The following is a 17,130-nucleotide window of genomic DNA, read 5'->3' as shown; positions in this document are numbered from 1 at the left end:
ACTCTTCAAGTGCCCCATCACCAGAGTATGGCCAGACCGCTCCGGAGGAACTCGGGGCTTCCTCCTCCACTGAAGCAATTCAGAGCCACCAGCTCTCCTGCCCCGTGTCCAGCAGCTGAGGGATGTCCCTGCCCCTGACACCTGGCCCCTGCTGCTGCCCAGCCGCGGGGAAATGCAAACACAACCCAAACCACACCCAAGGGCACAAAAAAAGCACTCCCTGCTCCAGGGAGAGGAGGCTGGGCAGGGTCACAGAGCAGCCACAGCTCCCTGAGCAGGGCCAGGAGGGTTCTCCACGGTGCTCCCCTGGCCACGGCCACGGGACAGTGCAGAGGGAACCCCACAGGGACTGACCAGCCTCAGAGAGGACAGGCTACCTGGAGAACTGAGCCAGAACCTTCCCCAGGCCACGGGGAGACGGGGAGAGAGGTGGGTGACTGTCTCCTGTTGGCAGATTTTTCTCTTAATTAAAGGGAGGGGAGGGGGGAAAGCCCCAAAGAAGCACAACAGAAGGAAACTCTTCTGGCAACGAAATCGGAGGTCTGGGTACGTTACAGAAACTGCGTCTGCTACTGTGTCACTGCTACAGGTCTATGAGCTGATCCACCAGCAGCAAAGACCTGGCTATGTTGGGAAGACTGGACTCAGAGCTTCCACTGTTGTTTCTAGAATGCCCACCTGAAAGTGTGAGAGATAGGAATTCAGTATTGAGCAGGACACACACACACACACAACAGTTTCAGAAGTTCAAGATCAAGAAAGAAAGAAAAAAGTAAAAGCAAAACAGGAAATCTGCACAAGCTCTTCTCATTATTTGTATGACAACAGCAATGAATCCCCTGCTCACTCTTCCACCCTCTCCCCCCAATCCAAACCAGCACAGCAGCCAACAAACCCATTCTTTCACAGAGTTTAACTAGAACCCCATCCTTACTAAGGGATCTCTAAAACAATTCAAGGGCTCCCACTGGTCACAGAAAGGACAGGTCAAAAGTTTTAAAACTTGAAATCTAGTTGCTATTTTAGGAGCATCTTTGGGTGCTTTGAGCTTTTTCCAGGAGAACTGGGCTATCGTGGGTAACTGGGGCTTGGATGCTAAAGGAGAGAACCACAGAGTGGCTGAGGTTGGAAAGGACCTTAAAGGCCACCTGGTTCCTACCCCTCAGGATGCTCCTCTCCAAGGTGGCCTGTGTTGGCCCAGCCTTGGGAGAAATCTCTGACTCCAGTAGAAGCAGAGTTTGTGAGGTCTGAAATGTTTCTAACGAATGTCAGCCTCTGAAAGCCAAGATTGTGCAGAGCACATTCCTGCTGTGACCAAAAATGGGAGTTAGAGAGCAAAAGGTTCTGTCACCAAACTGAAAAAACAAAAAGAAGCAAAAAACCCCTCATTAAAAAAAAAAAAAAAAGTCCTGGATTTGTCTTTAAACCTCCAGAAGTACATCAAAGGCTGTAATCAAAAAATCCTTTCCATGGGGAGACTGCAGAGCGGGGACCCACTTCCCTGACCCTTCACTGGCCAGGGGTGAAACGCTGCCTGCTGCTGTCCCTAAAGAGCTAAAAACCACAGCACAGTTGCTGCTGTCAGGCCACCAGTGCTGCTGGCTCCTCAGAACCCCCCGAGGGGCTGAGAGTGCTGGCAAAGATCTCCTCAAGGTGGAAATGAGCAGGAGCCCAGTCACTGCCCTGCAGACTGCCTGCTCTGAGCTCCTCAGAGGACCACACTTCCCACACTCAGTTCCCACCTTCAAAAGACACCAAAGAGAAGTGAAAAAACCTCACTTCCAGCAGGAGCTTTGGGCCACAAAGGATTATCATCATCACCACTCTTTCTTGTGCCTCACGCCAAGCTCATTTAAAAGACCAAAGGCTGGGGCAGTAAGGAAGAAGGTGGGAGGACACAGCTCTCCCTGCAGTCAGTCACTGAGGGGTCTGTGCCCTCCTGGTAGGCTGGGAGAAACCATCCCATGGGAACTTCAATATTGCCAAGTAGAGAATCTACAGGAAATTCAAGGCTAAAGTATCTCACTGAACACCACACTGATAATATTTCACAGCTCAGGATTTGAACTAATCACAAGTGCTGCAGCACCACTGCCCCAAAACTAATTTATATATTCACTGTTTGCCTTTTTTCCTTCCCTTTTTCACTCCCATATCCTGGCTTACCTTGTGAATTTTTGGATATCAACACTGGAATTGGGTCAAACTCATCTTCTGTCACTTTTTCAGAGCCCTCAGGTGCATCAAAGCCTGATATCAGGTTAGTATCTTCTGCAGCATAGGAGAGAAATAAGGGCAAAGAAGCAAAGACAGCAGAGAGGCTGGTTAGAATTGCCAGGAAGTGTTAGAACATCTGTATGTTTTCAGAGACAGGGTTTAGAAGCAGGAGTTTTATTTACAAGGTGAAATAAAGTTGGTAAGTCTGGGTAGGAAAGAAGAGAGGCAATGGAATACAGAAGTGGCAGGGATCAAACCAAACCAAGCAAGCCAAGTGACAAGACCAGAACAAACCCTGACCAGTGTGAAGGCTCAAGGGGACAGTTAGAAGCCTGGGGTAAGCTGCCAAGGACTGAAGGTGTTCTTTGGCCTGAGCATGGTGTGAGAGCTCAGTGTGGCTCCCAGTTCCCATGCACAGGGACAGGAAAAGGGCTGGGGAAAAAAAAATAAAAAAAAAAAACACAGAAGAAATTCTAGTCATCTACATGAGACAAACCCCTGAGCTTTCACCTGCAGCAATAAAACAAGAAGGGCAACATGAATTCAGATTTCCAAGGAGTTTACCTGCCTGGAGAGTACCCAGATGCTGTGAGAGATTTTCTAGAGGCCCCAGGGCAGTTCTGGGAGATAATTCCATTGATTTAAAACCACATCAGCTGCACTTCAACACTTGGAGGGAGGCACTTTCAACCATCTCCAGAGATGAGATGATTTATCCACCTCATCAGGCAATTATCCATCTTCAGAGCCTCTCACACTCCCTGGGCATCACCACTTGTTCCTTCAGACACCTCAAATACCCTCCTAAATCCTCTCCTCAGCTCCTGTATTAAGTATTTCTGAGAGCCCAGCAAGGACACATCAACCCGACAGTTCCTGTGAACAGGAACATTCCTGACTGGCTCCTGTTGGGAATAAGAGATTTCTACCTAAAGGTGACCAAGATTTAACAGGAATGGGGAGAGATGAGGCAAGAAAGCACTCGTGGAACTATGCTCTGGAAAAACAACCCCTAAATACTGTAGGAGAGCAGTGCAAAGTGTTAAACACACAGAGGTTCATCTGAACAGGAACTGTCACTGTGACCTCTCTGTGCCCAGAGTTATTTATCTGTGCCTCTTCCCAGCACCCTGAGAGCTCCTGCACAGGATCCCACTTCCATGGCATTTGTGCCCACAGCTCCAGGGGCTGCTGCAAGAGCACTTGTGGACAGCCCTGAGGAGAGGGACAGGCCAGAGCCAAAGCCCCCAGCTGGGCACAGCCCAGCCAAAGCTCTGCAGCTCAGCTCAGTGGCTTGTGCCACCCCAAGCAGAAACATCCTCCCCCTCTTACACACAGAGCCTGGATTCAGCAAATGCAGACTGAGGGACCCTGAAGGCTCTGAATTCCAGAGGCAGCCAAGGGCCCACTGAAGGACAAGGAAAGGCTGCAGTGGCAAGGCTGAAGGATCAGAGCCCAGACCCCACTGATAAAAGGATCAGAGCACAGCTCTTTTCCAGCCCTCCTGGTCCCACTGGTGCCAGGAGCACTGCAACTCCACGTGCTGATGACACCCAGGGACAGCAGCACTCATCCCAGAGGTGTTTTATATCATCACCAACACCAGGAGTGGATAAACTAAGCAAAAAATAAGGAGTGAGACTGATGTTCAGTTAATAACCAAATCCAGAGCTAAAAATGAGTGTTTGGAAACAGCCGTAAGTGACTTCTGGAAGATTTTTATACCTTGCCCCCAGCTCCCACTAACAGAGTCTGACTCTCCTCCTCACACATGAGCCTGTCCCATCCAGGAGGGACAGCAGGACAGCCCTGCAGTAAACTCAATCTCTCACTAAGCCACACCACTGTGTGTGGGCTCTGCTGTGGCCCAGGATGCAGCAGTAACTGCTGCACACCCATTTCAGTGCAAAGGGACACAGGAGTGTGTTACAGCACTGAGCAGGAGAACAACTGCTTGTTTAACCCAAAAGCTCTCTGGAAAGCACAGACTGGTTCTGAAGTGCCATCAAGTGTAAAAATTGATTCCAGACTGTTTTAGCAGCAATTCCTCTGAGGCCAGAGCATTTCTGTTGCTGTAGGGATACTCACCAAGGGAGCAGAACAGCCCCAGCTCCCAGGGGCACCCAGGAATCAGCACTGATGCTCTGGGCCTCCCTTTCAAGGCAATAAATAGCCCAGAAGTCCTGGCCTCCCCCTCAGGTTCTCATTCATGTTTGCTGTGACACTACAGCTGGACTCAAGAACTCCTGATAAGGACCAGTTCTCTAGGGCTGGAAGAGCTCATCTGCCTGGGAGGCTAACTCCAACAAACCAAAAAAACATTCCTTTTGTTCCAAAAACTTGTGTCAGATCATTATCAGTCTCCCTTCTGGAATTAATAATGCAGAAAAACCAGAGTCTCAAATCCCAAGTGGAAAAAGCAAAGCCAGAATCCATTCAGTGAGGAAGGGCTGCACACAGAGCCTGCCCTTCCCTCCTGCTGGATCCCTCCTGCTGGATGCCCACTCCACAGAAAGCAACCCCATTTCTGACAAACTCTGTCCTTACAGTCAAGCTGAGTACTTGCTGTTTTCCCCCCTCAGTACTTCAGTGCACATTCCAAGTTTGAGCAGCTCGGGAAGAAAACAAAGCAGTGGCTTGGGGACAGTAAAACACCAGAACAGGTCAGAGCATCTGTTTCTGTAAACCAGGAGCAGCTTCACATCAGCTCCAGGCCAGGGGCAGGAGGGCAGAGAGCAGAGGGCCAGTTTACCTTTGTGAGGCTGAGCTGCAAAAGCTACAGGAGCAAACTCATCCAGGAGGTCAGCAGCAGGGTTAGAGAGCAGAGAACAGTCAAGCAGAGAGTCTTCCCCAGTGAGAGAGTCTGGATCCAGGTGAGCATCCCAGGGTGGCATTGAACAGGACACAAACAGGGTTAAGTTCACATTCCCACACTCCCCTTCACCACAAACAGGTACAAACACAGCTTTGGTGCCAAGCACAAACGCTGCCATTTTCTGTGATGGAAGAGATTCCACTGCTCTCAGTGAGGGCACAGAGTCCCAGCACCTTCAGCTGGGGTTTCTGCCTCTCTGAAGCTGAACAGACAAAGGAATCCCACAGAGGCAGGGTAAAGTGGGAGCTCTGCAGAGAGAGGAGCTTTAAACCCACAGCACTCCCTCCAGGTACCTCTGAGAAGAGCTTAAGTCCATCTGCTGTGGGAAGTGGCTCAATCAAAGCTCCACAGTGAGAAAGGGCCAGGAGTGGCTTCTTGCCTCCCTGGGACAAATCAGCGATTGCTCCTGATTCTAAACCACTTCCTGGGAGCAATGCACCAGCACATACAGGTCTGTGATGGTGGGCTCAGGAACACTGTACCACGGAATCACAGAACCTCCTGAGTGGGAAGGGACCCACAGGGATCAGAGCCCAGCTCCTGACCCTGCACAGACACCCCCATTTCCCACTCTGGGCATCTCTGGAGCAGTGTCCAAAGGCTGCTGGAGCTCTGGCAGCCTGGGGGCCGTGCCCATTCCCTGGGGAGCCTCTGAACCTCCTCCACTCCTCCCAAGGAGACGAGGGACCCCAGAGAACTCCCTGAGCAAGGCCCCCACGCAGGTGGCAGCAGTGGCAAGAGCAGCCCCTGTGGGAGCAGCCAGAGCTCTCTGGTGCTCAGAGCCCCCCAGCCCCTGTTGCCTCACCAACCTGTTCTGTTGGAGGCCACCGACTCGCTCTGGGACACGAGGCGCTGGGGCACAGGGGCCTCCAGCCCCGGGATCAGGCTCTCCACTGCCACGTCGGCTTTTCCTTCCCCCAGGGCACAGCAGCACAGGAGAGGCCAGAGGTTAGTTTGCAAGGAAAAGCAGAAGAACTGAGGCAGGAGTTGTCTGAATCCTTTACTGACCCTGTACTACGTCAGCTCAAGGGTTTGTTTGGTTTTGAACTCTGGTTTCAGCTTTTACTTGGTTTTATTTAATTGAATTTGTAGAAGCCCAATTTGAAACACCCAGAGAGTGGAGCAGCAGGTTACTAACATTTGCCCTGCAGCTGAAGAGGAAAAAAACAGCCACAAGATCCTTGTCCAGCAAAAGGATAACAGTGACCACTGGAGTCCCTTTGCATTCAGAGTAACTGATCATTAAAATTCAGACAACTGCCAGAAAGAGACAAAGTAGAAGTTTTACTATTAGAGGAAGTCATGTCCTTCCTTTCTACCAGAGCCACAGGTCACAGGAGCCCAGCTGGGATCCCAACCCACAGGAGCAGCTGATGGCAACAACCTGCAGCCTGCAAACACTGTCTTCAGTGCACCTGGCACGTGATAAAGACACACTTCTGCAGCACTCCTAAATCCTGACCCTGCCTGGAGCCTGCTGCACCCAGGCTCACAGCAGCCTGGCATGTTCCCAGCTCCAGGGAATGCTGTCCTTCCTCCTCATCCTGCTGAGGGTCCCTGGAGACAGACAGCTCTGGGCCATGGTTAAACACAAAACCTTGACCAGAAATGAAGGCATTTTTGCCATCTTCTTCTTCAATCACCAATTAACTTTCTTCTACCAAGAGAAAACCCGAGGCACAACTGTGCCACGTGACAGGTGAGCACACCTGGAGTTCAGGTGCAGACACCAAACCCTCCCTGCTCAGGGCCCACCTCACAGAGAACAGGCAGAGCTGTACCTCCAGATCCAGTCCCTCCCTCACGCTGTCCCCCAGCAGAAGGTCACAGGGGTGAGCATGCAGGGCAGGACATGCTGTGTGACAGGAGGGGACAGGGCTGGGCCTTTACCATTGACAGCATCTGCCGTGCTGCCGAAGGGGTCAGCCAGAGGCAGGAGGTCGGGGAGCAGGAGCGCAGGCTCGGGAGATTTGAGTCCCTCAATCAGTTTTTCTGGGGCAAGCAGGAAAAGGAGGAAGGGAGGCAACAGAGAGAAAAAGCAAAAGAAAGAAAAAGACAACATTAATCAGGTGCTCGGCTCGTGGCTCGCTGTGCTGTGTGTGAGCCCCAGGGGAACATCTGCACCACGGGGTGTGCAAATGGCCCCAGCACAGAGCCCGGGGTGGGCCTGGGCTGCACAGGATCCTTCTGAGCTCAGCCAACCCCTGCCACAGCAGGCACACGGTCCATGGGCAGGGACACCTTCTGTGAGCCCAGCTCGCCCCAGCTCCACCCAACCTGGCCTCTGACACTCCAAGGATGGTCAGCCACAGCTTCTAACCTGTGCCAGGGCCTCAGCAGCCTCACTGTGGAACGATCTGCTCTTCAATCTAAACCCCATCCTCCTTCAGTTTAACACACCATCCCCTGTCCCAGCCCAACAGGCCCTGCTGTGAAGTTTGTCCCCCAGTGTCACTCAGAGGCATCAAAGAGAGGCCACCTACGAGGTGAGGACATCCTCACCCACTGTGGGCTCCTCTCCCCGAGGAGCCACTGTACACCAGCCCACAGCTCTGGCACTGCCACCCCTACGTTTATACAGCAAACCCATAATTTAACATGCTGAACCCCACATTGAAGAAATAATTGTCCCCTCCCTGTGCTGGGACTCCTTTGTCAGTGTTTGTGTAACTGGAGACAAGAGCTGAGAGCCTTGGGGCAGCTCAGCCTGAGGAGGGAACTCAGCCCCAGGAGCAGGAGCAGGCAGTGACCCTGCAGCAGAACCTGCCCTGGGCTCACAGAGTGCCCAGGCAATCACCTCAGCACCAGGCTTCACATCACACGTGTCACTCGCAGCAGCACAGCTCCCGAGGTTCCCATTATCCTCACAGAGAGCCCAGGCAAGAAGTTAATCTCAATTATTCATCTGGTGGATGAGTGATTTCCCAATCACTAACCAGATCAGCAGAAATGAGATTAATTATTTAGCTTTCACGAGGGTTGCTTCCCAGAACAAGAAGGTAAAGAACAATTTCAGGATTTACCAGAAGTAACTACCTGCAACAGAACAGCTCTGATAAAATTTGCTCCACATGGACAAACCTGGCCATTTCAACTCATTGAAATTACTCCATTAATAATCTAAAATTACAATGTTACAAAACTGTTACATCAATATTTCAATTTTTGAGTTCACAGACTGGTGTTATTGTTTATTATCCAAAGAAATCCTGCTCACAACTGCACAAAAGCACAGGAATCCTGCTTTATAAAACTTGGCATGCTGAGAACACCAAAGAAAAGCTTAAGTTACAACTGCTACATATGTGGGAATAATATCCATCCTTTTCTATTGCCCAATATAAATAATAAAACAGTCTAATGGCTTTCCAACTGCTTATTCAAAGCAGGACAAAATCTACTCCCCATGACAAAGCCAACAACTGAAGCAACCAGGAGGGGAAGGAAACGTAAAAATCAACCCAAGAGGTACCTGTCGTATCATTACAGGCTGGAAAAGGTCAGCTGAAAGGCAAATGTGATGGAAAGAGCAGCCCTAATATACAGGAGCTCCTCCCACCTGTAAGAATGTCCATTTTAGAGCTGGATTTGCATCCAGGCACATCCCTGGCTTCTGTGGCACAGCGAGGGGCAGGGAGGACAGGCTGGGAGCAGGGGCACCAGCAGGTGTTAATGCTGTCACAGGGGGCTAAGGAGGCTGGAATTGGTGACAGGGGTTGGGGAAACAGCACAGGAGAGCTGTGAGGACATGGAGACACAGGGAACGTGCTCCATTCCAGGCAGACTCTTCCCAAGGGGCTGTCAGTGCCCAGCTCCTCCCAGGGCAGCTTCAAACCCTCACATCCAACAACCATTCCTGTCACATCCCACTGCCAGGTGTGCTCCTCCTCCTCCCTTACCTTCTCAACAGTTTCCTCCTGTTCCAGCAGTGCAGATTTTCCCTGTAACACACTGAAACTACCCCAGACAGGTCCTTGTTGAGCTCAGACGTGTTTTTAACCACACAGACTCAGGGAACCACTGTGGCATTCTCCCCACACGTTCATTTTCCCTCCTGCCCCAGGGCACAGCTGGTTTTATGCAAAGCTTTAGGCTGTCAGTGGTTCTTTGCCTGATTTTGTTTCTTGTCTCCCAAGATCTCCTTCCCTGCCTCCTTCAGTGCTGGGTGCTGATCTGCCAGTGCTGTTTCAGGCAGCCACTGCATGATTTAAAGGAACTTTTTATGCCCTTTCAGTGAGGCTGGGGAGTTCTACAAAACCAAGAAGGTATCAGAATGAACAGAGGAGATAAAGTCCAAACAGACAAACCCAGGTAACTCCTGTGCAGACATATGAATAAGCCCCAGGATAAACAAGGTTAAGAAAAGGTAACCCATGATGGAGGTATTTGATCTCATACAGCTCCTGGAGGGCTCTCAGGGTGGGCCTCCATCAATTCCAGCAGGGAAATGCCTGTTTTACCCCAGTCACTGTGTTCCCACTTGCAGCTGCTGCCTCTTGGGGACCTCCTCTTCTTCAGCCAGCCTGTGGAAAACCTGCCAGATGCTTTCCAGCCGTGGGGAAGTGAGTCTGACCCAGTTCAGGATCAGCTGGCCACTGCTATTTCATTTTCTGCTAGGTTTTCTGCCTTGCCCCATTGCAGCCCTACCAGGGCAGGTTTGCTGGGGCTGTGCAGCAGCCAGGGAGACCATGGCAAGCTTTTAGAAGGTGTCTATGCTTAAAAGCACAGAGGGGGATTAAAAAGTGCCCTCTCACCCCTTCCTGAGGCAGAGCCCAGCCACACACTGCAGCCTTTAAGAAAGAATGTGAAACATTTGTCAAGTTCCCTGCTCCTGGCAGTAAGAAATCACTGATGGTTTCCTGTCAGAGTAAGCAAAACAGCTGCAGAAAACGCAGAGCAGGAGCCTGCAGCTGATGGGTCCTGGAGTATCCCCAAGAGGATGACACTGGAGGCCTCAGAGCCTGGAAAACCAAATCACTTCCTCCAGGAGTGAAAGCAGGAGTCTCTCCTATGATTTGCAGAACCATAAGAAGGAGGTGAAGCCGTTGAATTAACTGTGGATTTGTATCCTGGGACAAGCAAACAGGCCAAACCCCATGCACTGCACAGCTCTGGACAATCCAGTGAGAAAGTGCTGACCTTTTCTTCAGCTCCCTTTTCTAACACATGCACAGACCTGATGGAGTTTACAGTCAGTCAGTTTGCACAGACTTCGCATCTGCAGCCACCACTGCCAGAGACTCTGCTGCCATGCTGCTTTAATTGCTGGCCCCCTTCACACACACCCCTTCAGCCACAAAGACACAGAAAGCCTTTTAAAAAACACCAGAGTTAGGAAAAAATATCAACCAAGAGACAAGGGAAGCAAAGAAGGGGGCTTTGGGTTAGAGCAGGCTACCAGAAAGAACAAGAACTCCTGAAAACTTGCAAGTCAAATGGGAGCAGAGGGCAGAGCTGTGTGCCAAGGGGAGGACACTGACCACGAGGCAGGAGGGTCAGCAGCACTGCACACAGGGCTGGTACTCACTGCAGGGCTGCCCTAGGACAGACACAGCTCAAGAGAGCACACAGCAGAGTCCTTTCCTTCGGGGGCCAGCTGGGAAAGAGAGACAGGGCTGTGAAAATCCTGCAGGTCAGCAGGCGGGAGGGAAATCACCCGCGTGGGCAGAGCTCTGTCCCTGGGGAAGGTTTCTGCCTATTGACTGATGAAGAATTAGCAGATTAAAGGAGGCCCTGCATGGTATTCAGCAACAGAGTACTTGGACTAGTCCAGGGAAGGCACTGCATTCCCATTCTCCTGTGGAGCTGCTGTGAAATGGGATTGGGTCTTACATAACACCAGCAGAGAGAGAAGGGGAATAAAGGCAAAGGGAAAGCTTCAAATGCACAAGGCTTTGGAAACACCATGGAAGGTAACAGGACAACACTGAACAGTGCCTCCTGAAGAGATCAAAATCAAGCAGTTTTAGTTTCAAGATCTCAAATATCTGTAAAATAATAAATTCTCCCCTCTAAGATCAAACTCAAAGCCCAGACAGAACACTGGATGCTCTTCACACTCATTTAGCTGGGATTCTCATGGTCTGCTTGTTCTCTGTTGCTCTAAATCATCACACCACCACTGTGTCCTCTCAGTAAATACAGCAATAAATCCATCCAATTCCTACATCAGCCCTTTTGCATCTTCCCTACTCAAGATGTAAACTCAGATCATTAGTGCACACTCACAGTTGCTGTGCATGCCTAATTGTGCATGTGCAATTACTTTATCTTAATGTGTCATCTTGGTACAAATTAATTCTCAGCAGAAATACAGTTGTTTATTACAGTTGTTATAAACACCCAGGCAGAGCTGGGCACCCAGTTATCTCCTCAGAATTTACTGGTCTGGAGTAGAGTTATGGTGATTAAAAACATCTCATCAAGTATTTTGTTTCCAAAAAAAAAATAAAACACCCTCCTCCATCAGTCAGTGACCCCAGAGTTCTCCTGACCAACACCCCAGGATCAGTCAGTGGTGAAGCCTAAAATAAGCTCATCAAGAACAACTCGGCTCATTTTCCTACACATACACAAGGAAATATGTTTCCAACATGAATATTTAATTATCCTTTATTTTAACAGATGTTTTGCCATATTTTTATATCCCTCTTGCCAGCTCCTCCTACCAGCTACAATCCCATTAGGAACTGCAGCCATTACACAGGGGAGGAAGAGGGGGACACTGAAAACCCCCCACTGCCACCTGACTGCATGTGTCCCTGTGCCAGGGGGAGAGGCCCAGGTCCCTGGCCAGCACTCAGGTGATGTCCCCTGCACCTCTGAGTGCCACGGGGAGGTTTGTTCAGCAGAAAGAGCAGCTGAGCTTTATCCAGGCCTCAGCTCTGCAGGGTCAGAGGGCAGAGCCCCCAGGACTGGCTCTGTGGGACTAATAGGGCACACACCCAATAAAACCTCAGCCATGAACCAAAACCCTCCCTGAACGACACTGCCCTGGAGGCTCAGGGGGCACACTCACTTCTGAAAGGGCCGTGCATCTTCCCAGCTGACAAAGACAGAGCCAAATGTTCCCAAAGCAAGGAGATTCACTATCAAAGCTTTCTCAGGCATAGAAATATTCCAAACACAAAGCAAATATTCAGCTGCACAGAGCTGAGGCAGGTGGCAGGGTGCTGTGCTGGAGCCTGGAGCCACTCCCAGCTCTGCTGAGCCCTGAACACACCTGAGCTGCCAGCACAGCCCTGGGCCAAGCCCTCTGTGCTGGGGGGCTCCTGCACAGGAACAATGGCACACAACAGCAAACACAGCACTGCTGGATGACACACACAGCCTCAAAACCTCAAATCCAGAAATCTGATCTTTTCTGTTAAATTTACAAGCAGACAACCCCTCTTGTTTCAAGGCTAAGGACTGGTCTGTAGCCCTACTCCTTGAAAATATTCATGAGCTCCTGGCCTCCAGTTTTACTTTAAAATGAACAAACAGATGAAAACATCTGCTGCTGTGTGGAAAAGCAACAGGGGAACACCGTGGTGTGAAACTGTGAGCTGACATGCTGGGGGGAAACAAATGGCCTGGGTGACTCCAGTCAGGACAACAACACTTCAGCAGCATTTGGGGGGAGGAAGGAGGAAAATGTGCTGCCTTCTGTGGGTAGTTTTCAAGGTAGAGCTGAGCAGGTCAGCTCCTGGCAGTGCTCACACAGGGAACAAAGACTCCAAGTTTTGCTTCTACTCCCAAAGTGCGTTTATGGGTAAAATCCCTTTTGGACCAGACCACGGTTCTGCTCTTTGAGCATCCACCAGAAGGAAGCAAATTCCACAGAGTTATGGATAAAAGGTTTATTTTTCTCCTGAACTGCTCAACTCTCCATGGAGAGATGTCACCTTCACAGCACATTTTGAAGCCTGGGTCCTCCAAGCAGCAGTGATCCTGGGCTAAGGACTAGGGTGGGAGCTGCTGGTGTGCTCTGGGGCTCACTGACGTGGGACCTGCCACACATTCACCAGAGGGCTGACACAGGCTCCAAGATAAAAATATTCCCATATTCCAAATCCCACCAATTTGCAAATAAGCTCCTAAGCACTTACATAATCTTGTGCTAAAAAGTGTTGGCTGCTGCAATCAGAAATGTGCACAGAAGAGAAGGCTTAGAAGCAGCACTGTAAAGTAAATGAAATAGCACCAACTGCACTGGAACATCTTGCCAAATCAGAAAAGGTCACATGTAACTTCTGCTTCACAAGATGCTCAGATATGCAACAGACTTTGGAAGCCAAAGGAACACTGACTTTTACAGGAAAGAAAGATTAACAGTAATAAAACCTACAATTTCAACACTGGAGACAATTTGAAAGCAGATTAAGTCAGAACAGGTAATTCATTACCTGGGGATTATTTCTCATAGAATCTTGGAATGGTTTGTGTTGGAAGGGACCTTAAAGCCCAGCTCATTCCACCCCCTGCCATGGGCAGGGACACCTCCCACCATCCCAGGTGCTCCAGGCCCCATCCAGCCTGGCCTTGGGCACTGCCAGGGATCCAGGGGCAGCCACAGCTGCTCTGTGCACCCTGTGCCAGCCCTGCCCACCCTCCCAGGGAACCATTCCCTCCCAGTATCCCATCTGTCCCTGCCCTCTGGCAGTGGGAAGCCACCCCCTGTGTCCTGTCCCTCCAGCCCTTGTCCCCAGCTCTCTTCAGGCACTGGAAGGGGCTCTGAGGTTTCCCTGGAGCCTTCTCTGCTCCAGACTGAACAAATCCTACCCTCTCAGCTTTCCCTCCTAGCAGAGGTGCTCCAGCCCTCCAATCACTTCTGGCTTTGAATGCTGAGCCTCTGAAGACACCAACAATTTTGGCATTAGGAGCAATGAGATAACCCAGGCTCTGCCATGAAAACCATCCCCACGGAGCCCAGTGAGCCCAGCAGAGCCCAGGATTTCAGCTGTGCCTACAAACAGAACCAGGGGATTAAGAGGACAAAAGAAAGGCCAAGACTCTGTCCCCCTCCACCCCCTCAGTTGTGGTTACCTGGTGTGTCAGATAACGGGAGAGGAATGAAAGGATCAGGCACAGTCAGGAGAGGAGGGCTGGAGTCCAAACTCAGAATGTCTTTCGTTTTTTCAGCTGGCAGAGAAGAGGAAAGGAAAAGAAAAGGCAGAGTGAACAGAGAAGAGGAAAGGAGAAAGCACAGAGCAAAACCCCAGCACAGGCACAGCCCCAGCCCTGGCCTGACACAACCACACACAGGCACACTGACCAAGTGCACTACTAAAAAGAAAAAATACAACACCAGGACTGGAATGTCAAGGGGCACATTTTAAAGACAGACACTGCAAGAACTGACCACGGGACAGAAACCACAGAGCCCAGGGCACAGAGATGCTCCTCAGGCTTTTGCAGAAGGTTCTCTACAGCTCAACGTGCAGCTGCTGCTGCTCAGCATCATTCACAGGGGCTGATGGAACACTACAAACTGCTCACAGCTAGACAAACTCAGAATGCAACTCCCCAGGAGCACTCCTGTGTTAGGGACTTCAACTCCCCAATTCTCCAGTAAGAACCAACACATCAAGCTCAGTTATAAGCACCACTAAATCTCCTTTTATAAACAGAAAGAAGGATTCTTCAGCCTCTTCCCAGACTCATCTCACCAAGAGTTGTTTTGCTTCTGTGGGGTGCATTTTCAGCAGGGGGAGGATCCCTGGCATCTGGAGCTCCTGGAATAAGGACCTCTGCCTTTGACAGATCTTAGCTGCCCTCAGTGAGGACTGATGCTGAAGGATTAGAATGAGCAGCAGCACTCACCAAGGGGTTTTGGCATAGAAGGGGCTGCTCACAGCAAAACCTTGGGACACCAGGACCAAAGGAGACACCAGACAAGGTCCACAGGCAGAGGCTTCTGCAGAGAAACCCCTCAGACAGCCCAGCCAGTGCAGGAATTACTGCCTTCATCACTTAACGTGTCAATTATGAGACTGTGCTCTCCCCCGAGCACTTCCCCAGCTCACTCATCCCTGCTGCCCTCACTCTGCAGCAGAGACAGTTATCCCTGTTCCTCTGCTCCTCCAAACAGACCAGCAGGTCTGACCAACACCTCCAAGCCAGTTCCTTCACTGCACACGACAGGTTTTACTCTTTGTTATGAGCTCCATGGAACTTCCAGGCACTAAGAAGCTTCCTTGAGAACTCAAGGGGCCACCCAAACAGTGACAAGGGAATGCACCCTCTGTGTGTTCCCTCCTCTCCTGAAGTGCCAGCTCCCAGTGCCAAGGCTCAGCTCAGCTGGTATCCCTGCCCTTTCAGAGGGGCCATTTCCTGCTGTTGGTGTTCACAGACTCACCTGGCCCAGCACTGAAGGAAGAGCCACCAAAGGCATCTGCCGGCGCCGCGGCCGCCTGGAAACCCGGCATCAGGTTCTCTGTGGAACTGCCTGTCTTTTCTGGAGCTTTCCCTGGAATGCAGACCCAGAGTTAGGGAAAAGCTTCTATTCTGAAAGTAGGCTGCTTATCTGGATCTTTACTGTTCCACTAAGTGACTTAAGCCCCTTCCTGCAAATCCCAACTTGCAGAAGAAGCAGAGTTTAAACTGCAGCTTCCACAGGCATCTGAGCTACTGTCAAAGCAGCTGTACCTCTGCACTTGAGGCAGCACTCAACTGCAAACAGAAACTAGAAGGAATTAGCCACAGGGCTGTTATTATATGGGGCACCCAAGCAGTCCCTGCCCAAAGGCATCCCCAATCCACAGCATCTCCCCTTTCCAGATTAAGGCAGGTGTCAATCACCCCATGGACCTACCATCCCCGAGCTTTGCAAAGTCCTTGTTCAGCAGCTCCTCAGCTGTGAGCTTGGAGAAGTTGTCATCATCAAAGGGGTTCCAGGAGGACAGGTCAGGAGGGTTGTAGACGTTCTGCTGCGAGGTCCTTGGTGAGCCCGAGGGCGTGGTGGAAGCAGATCTGCATGTGATCACCCCAAACAAGAGCCATTAACACCCATCTGGAATCCTCTGGCCAGCACCATCACTGGTCCAGGCTACTACACTCTAATGACCTCCCAGTTAAAGCATCCAGTGCAAGTTACTGCAGCCCCATTCTCCAAAGCCTGAGCACTGAGGCTGGGCACACTTATCTCAGGGGTTAAAACCAACATCCCGAGCATCCCACCAGGAACAGCAGTGCCCACGGGAAGGCTTCTTGCCTGTAGACACTGTAAAAGTGACCCAGCAAATCCTCCTAGGGAATGAGAGCTCCATGAAGATCTCAAAGACCAGCAACCTTCAGGAAGTGCTGGTGTCAAGCAGTGAGAATGAAGCACACACCAGGGCTGTGGCTGAAATGACACTGCCTTTTGTGAGCCAGAGAAGGCCCTGGTCACTCAAAGCTTTTTGGGAGCTCAGACAACTCACGGGGACTCGGGGACAAATTTTCCAGCACTTCCTGCCAAGCCCTAAACTGAGCTCCTCAAGGCAAAGACGTACTCAGAGTTTTCTGTGTCATTTAAAGTTTTGCATCCAACAGCCCCCAGAGCCTGAGGCGGCCCTCACTGCACACCCCACGGGGGGATTGCCAGGCTGAGGCCTCCCCCAGCCCTGGGCACCTACTTGGACTTGTTGAGGCTGGCCTCGGCGGCGGCGGCCTGCAGCAGCTGGGTGGATTTGCTGGCGGGGACGCCGAAGACGGCGCTGTGGGTGACGTCGCTGAGGATGCGGCGGTGCCCCGCGCGCTGCGCCTTGGGCGAGGACGGAGGGGTCAGCGAGCCCAGCTTCTGCCCCTGGGCCGTGCCCTGAGCCTGCTGCTGCTGAGCCTGAGCCTGCCAGGGGACAAAGGCAGCGGTCACAACGGGAGCACACAGCTCCTGCTGGAGCTCCAGCATTCCATCGCGGACTGGGAATGGTCTGGAGGGGAAAAGCCACACCAACACAGAAACCGGGCTGGGGGATTTGCTGCTCTGCACTACAGCAGAAAGTCTCTTTCCTTTCTGTGGTGCAGCTCTGGAGGTCAAACCCCCATTAGGCAAAGGCTGGCTGGGCTCAAACCTGCTC

General features: G+C 51.2%; 1 protein-coding gene across 1 annotated transcript in view; it reads right to left on the bottom strand.

The window, feature by feature from the left end:
- AAK1 (AP2 associated kinase 1) overlaps positions 1–17,130 on the bottom strand; it is a 64,469-nt gene that overhangs the window by 10,101 nt on the left and 37,238 nt on the right. The window contains exons 13-20 of the mRNA XM_066337211.1: positions 16,690–16,898; positions 15,888–16,045; positions 15,432–15,542; positions 14,120–14,215; positions 6,983–7,084; positions 5,902–6,003; positions 4,970–5,080; positions 2,167–2,271 (exon numbers count right to left, since the gene is read on the bottom strand). Coding sequence (XP_066193308.1) covers positions 2,167–2,271; positions 4,970–5,080; positions 5,902–6,003; positions 6,983–7,084; positions 14,120–14,215; positions 15,432–15,542; positions 15,888–16,045; positions 16,690–16,898 — 994 coding nt within the window. The remainder of the gene's footprint in view (positions 1–2,166; positions 2,272–4,969; positions 5,081–5,901; positions 6,004–6,982; positions 7,085–14,119; positions 14,216–15,431; positions 15,543–15,887; positions 16,046–16,689; positions 16,899–17,130) is intronic.

Source organism: Sylvia atricapilla, chromosome 28, assembly GCF_009819655.1.
Source record: "Sylvia atricapilla isolate bSylAtr1 chromosome 28, bSylAtr1.pri, whole genome shotgun sequence".
Classification (NCBI taxonomy): domain Eukaryota; kingdom Metazoa; phylum Chordata; class Aves; order Passeriformes; family Sylviidae; genus Sylvia; species Sylvia atricapilla.
Note: the sequence above shows the minus strand (reverse complement) of the source record. Positions and strands in the feature narration are given on the sequence as shown.